This window comes from Lactuca serriola, chromosome 4 (assembly GCF_051521515.1).
Source record: "Lactuca serriola cultivar US96UC23 chromosome 4, Lser_US96UC23_V15, whole genome shotgun sequence".
Classification (NCBI taxonomy): Eukaryota; Viridiplantae; Streptophyta; class Magnoliopsida; order Asterales; family Asteraceae; genus Lactuca; species Lactuca serriola.
Window position 1 is genome coordinate 383,980,464 of NC_136411.1, and position 4,119 is coordinate 383,984,582.

Below are 4,119 nucleotides of genomic sequence, written 5' to 3' on the forward strand. Positions count from 1 at the left end.
GACAAAACGAGAAGCTTAATGAACATTTGTGAAATTTTATCTAAAATAAATAAAAAAATAATATTTCATAATTGTATTAACATGTTAACTTTTGATAAATTAAAAATGAACTTAAATAATACAATTTTTGGAGGAATATAATCAAAGGAAGTTTAATATAACATTCAAAATAAAAGTAAAACAAGAATTTAGGAGGTAATGAATCAAGAAACTCTAAAAACTCAAGTGGATCCATTCATATTAAAATTTTGTATAAAGAAACAATTTAAACACAATGAAAGAAAACATAATTATTTTAATTCTCCTACATGACATGGTTACACCCTCGTAACCATGTAAAAGGAGAACAACAACATCAACAATAACAACAACAACGAAAGCTGCATTTCAATAAAAACTCTAAATATTTTTTTTCTACTTCCGTGCCTTCCCACATCGCAATACGTTTGCAGGCGCATCATATTCGGTAAAAAGACTCTTCTCATCATTCCACACTCGAGCATACAACTGTTGTCCCAAATACTGCCTCGGCCAATTCGCCGATCTTAAATTCCACATCCCCTTGTTATCCAATGACACCAATATCGAGCTCCAAGATTTTGGATAAACCTACAAATAATCCAAAAACGTCAAACACGATATTGTTCAACAACCCTTAAGCTGACCCACACTATCAAAATATAAATCAAGTACATGACAAGTAATCCAACAACAAAGTCATCACAATATTGTCCAACAGGCAACAACCCCTTAGCTGGCCAACACTGTCTCACCACAAAAGCATCACGCGATGTAAATCACGTACCTGGACTGTGTATCGTGTGGTGGCGTCGTTCAAATTGTAGAATCGATTCCTCATTGTTGCATTCCACTGGCCGCCACCAAACCTAAAGATTCCCAATCTTGATTATAAGTAATTCATTTCTTGATAATCTTTAAAAACAAAAATATAATTTTTTTAATTTTCATCGATACCCAATAAAAAAAGATTCTTACCCAACACTCCAAAAATCATGCCCATCAAGATGCCATGATTGAATCGAGTTTTCGTTGTTTTGAAAGACAATTTCCACAAAGTCATGAAGGGCAAAACCAAGAACAGATGGCGCAAGAATCGTGGGTCCCGCAGAGGGTTTATCTTTGACCGAGTTGACTTTAAAGACACCAGGAATGTTGAAATAGTCAGCAAGCTTCAATGGGGTAGCTGGGTTGACATGGGACACTTTATTCACAGCATATCGAAGCTTTCCATTAATAGTAGCTTTAGAATTAGCTAACACAACAGTTCTTGTTATTGGAATTGTCCCAAAGTGAAATGACCCTTGAGGGTTTGGCCTTGCTGCATTTGCTGTCAGGTTCCATCTATATACAATGGCAATGAATATTGAATAGTAAATATCGGTTCCCAAAAGGGTAAATTTGGAAAAGTGAAAAAGTTTGTTTACCTGACTGTTCTGGCTTGCTTCATTGACCAGTGAACTTGGTAGGTAGGGCCAATAGGTAATGGCAATGAAGCTTTGGATTTAGCTCCATCATAATGGAGGATTCCAGTTGCAGTAAGAATAGGTTTTGTGAATCTTGAAGAAGCAACAATGAAATAATCTTTTAAAGGAGAATGTAAAGTGACTAAGAAAGAAACAGATTGACCAACATGAAGGTCAAACGATTCGTATGATTCGTGTAATGTATGAGCTCCTTCTACTTCAACTAATGTCATTGCATGCCCTTGAATCCTAAAGTTTATTGAAGTTGTTAAAGCCAGATTCGACACCCTAAACAAGTATCTTTGACCTGATAAAAAAAAAAGTCAAGAAATCAAGATTTAGTCTACATTAAAAAAGAATCAAGTTCATGAAAGAGGTCAAGGAGTCAATGGGATCAATACCTGTTTTACCAGTGAAAGAAGTGCCACGTGGACTCCCATTAATGAGGAGACCATCAGGCTTAGTTAAAGCTTTCCCTGAGTCAAGTCGTTGTTGTAATGTCTGAAAAAAAAGGAGTTGTAAACTGTTTATGTAACTTTCTTTAAAAGATACACAAGAAAGTTTAGAGATTTATAAATTTAAAGATATGGAAGAAAAACAAATACAAATACAAACCTTGTGATCAGATTTCCACCAGTCACTGACCAGTAGAGTGAATTCTGCAACAGGTTTTAGATATGGGACAAAAATCACAGGTCTTGCTTGAATATTGAATCCTCCAAAACCACCAACAGCTCTATGCATTGCAGTTGCAGGGAAGTAGGAGAAGGTTCCAATTTGATCTTTGACTTGCATGTGATATGTCCAGTTTGTTTTTGGTGGAATTGGACAGTTTGTTCCAAGCACTCCATCTTGCCATGATTCCTTTCTCTGTTTGATTCCATTCCTGTTGTTCCATTCCATAGTTAGTAACTTAGTATCAGATTTTATTCAGAAAAGAAAAAGGAAAGGAAAGGAAAAGAAAAAAAACATACCATGTGATGAGAAAAGGTTCATCAAGCTTATTAATGACATTAACAACTACATTGTCATTAGTTTCACATTCAATGGTTGGGCCTGGAAATTTGCCATTGATAAGTATGCCCTGTAATTGTGTGTACAAGAAGTTGTTAAACTTTATGAGTGTTGGTATTTATATTAAGTATCATAAGAAGTGAAGTAAGTGGTGAATGGTTTATTTACCCTTTGTGGAACACCAAGAGGAGAAATCTGTCCATATGTAATTACCCAATTAAAAAATCTATATGGGTCTTCAGCCTTCACACAGGAGATACATGCCCAAGCCAAAAGTCCAAGAAAAAATGGTAGGAAATTGGCTCGTTTCATGTTGTTGGGGTATGTCCTTTCTGAATTTTGATACCTGTATTGTTGAAGGATTGATTAGGGGCAACCATTATGAGATACAATAGATGAAGAAGGTTTAAAATTCAAGAAATAGACCAGATTAGGACATGTAAAATCAAACATCATTTTGATCAAAAAAGTTTCTCAGTAACAGATGAACTATTCATAACTACAATTTTTTTGTTTGTTTAATATTCAAATCAAACAAACGAACCTCAATGCGGAATCAATCAACCAAATCAAAAAATAGTGATGATGTTAAATTATCATGTACTAAGTTGCTTATGAATTCAGAGATACTTACAGAATCGAAAGAAAGAATGCAGAGTGAGCCTCTGCCAAACTGAATTGAGGGAGAATGAGTAATGAGTAGCAGTTGATAGTTGATGAGAAGATGCAAGTCCATTGGACAATTTATAAACACAAGGCCGCATGAAACACCAGAAAAACGAACGAGGAAGCGCTTTCCAGTAAAGAAACGAAGATCGAGTACGGCGCACTTCATGGTGGTTATTAATGATCATAACTGTGAGTGTTAAGTAGCAGAAGCTGATGATTTTAAAAATGATGAGTTTGCTTGAGATCTATATTATCCCGAGTTAAGTGAGTTCGATGCCGACTGAGATTCGTCGGTGAAACCCTAGAATGTCGCAACGGAGGACGGATCAATCATTAATTTGGGGGTTAATGGTGATGGAGGGAAGAAGATTAGGGTTTAAGCGAATTCACGTGGATGGAAGGCGCGAAAACCATGGGAGACTTCAGTGGATCGGGTCGGATTTGTGCTTCCCCATGAGGCTTCTTCGTTAAATCATTCCTTCCACAGTTCCACTTATTTCAAAAATCAGTTTTGGCCTTTTTTGGGATTAGTCACCATGATTTTCAAAAGCCTTGAGTAAACGACATAAATAAGTAACAAATTATTTAAATTGTATTAAAATAGGGTGGTTAATATCACTTAAGTAAACCAACTTTTGGATTTTAATCTAAAAAGTACCTCATGCTTTTTTTTCTTTCTACACTACATAGACATAAATTTCATATTTACAAACGATGTAATAGCCATTTCCATTAATGATGGTGGCATTTTTTTAGTAAAAAAAGAAAAATAAATTAAAATAAAAGATCTCTCTCTCTCTCTCTCTCTCTCTCTCTCTCTCTCTCTCTCTCTCTCTCTCTCTCTCTCTTCCATTGCTCTTGCATGTAAAAAAAATTATGTGTTTTTTCTTTCATCATTCCAACATCAAGGGTCAACAATTCCATTTAGCATGAGGCATGAATATGAGAGAAA

General features: G+C 35.3%; 1 protein-coding gene across 1 annotated transcript; it reads right to left on the bottom strand.

Moving 5' to 3' along the window:
- Window positions 1-214: 214 nt before the first annotated feature.
- On the bottom strand, window positions 215-3,621 carry LOC145097790 (L-ascorbate oxidase homolog). The gene is made up of 9 exons (XM_079035428.1): window positions 3,133-3,621; window positions 2,667-2,844; window positions 2,459-2,568; window positions 2,100-2,370; window positions 1,886-1,985; window positions 1,446-1,791; window positions 997-1,362; window positions 806-887; window positions 215-609 (listed from the first exon to the last, which is right to left on the bottom strand). Exons 2-9 carry the CDS (start codon window positions 2,808-2,810, stop codon window positions 415-417), a joined length of 1,614 nt encoding a protein of 537 aa, XP_078891554.1. The 5' UTR covers window positions 2,811-2,844; window positions 3,133-3,621; the 3' UTR covers window positions 215-414.
- Window positions 3,622-4,119: the final 498 nt, after the last annotated feature.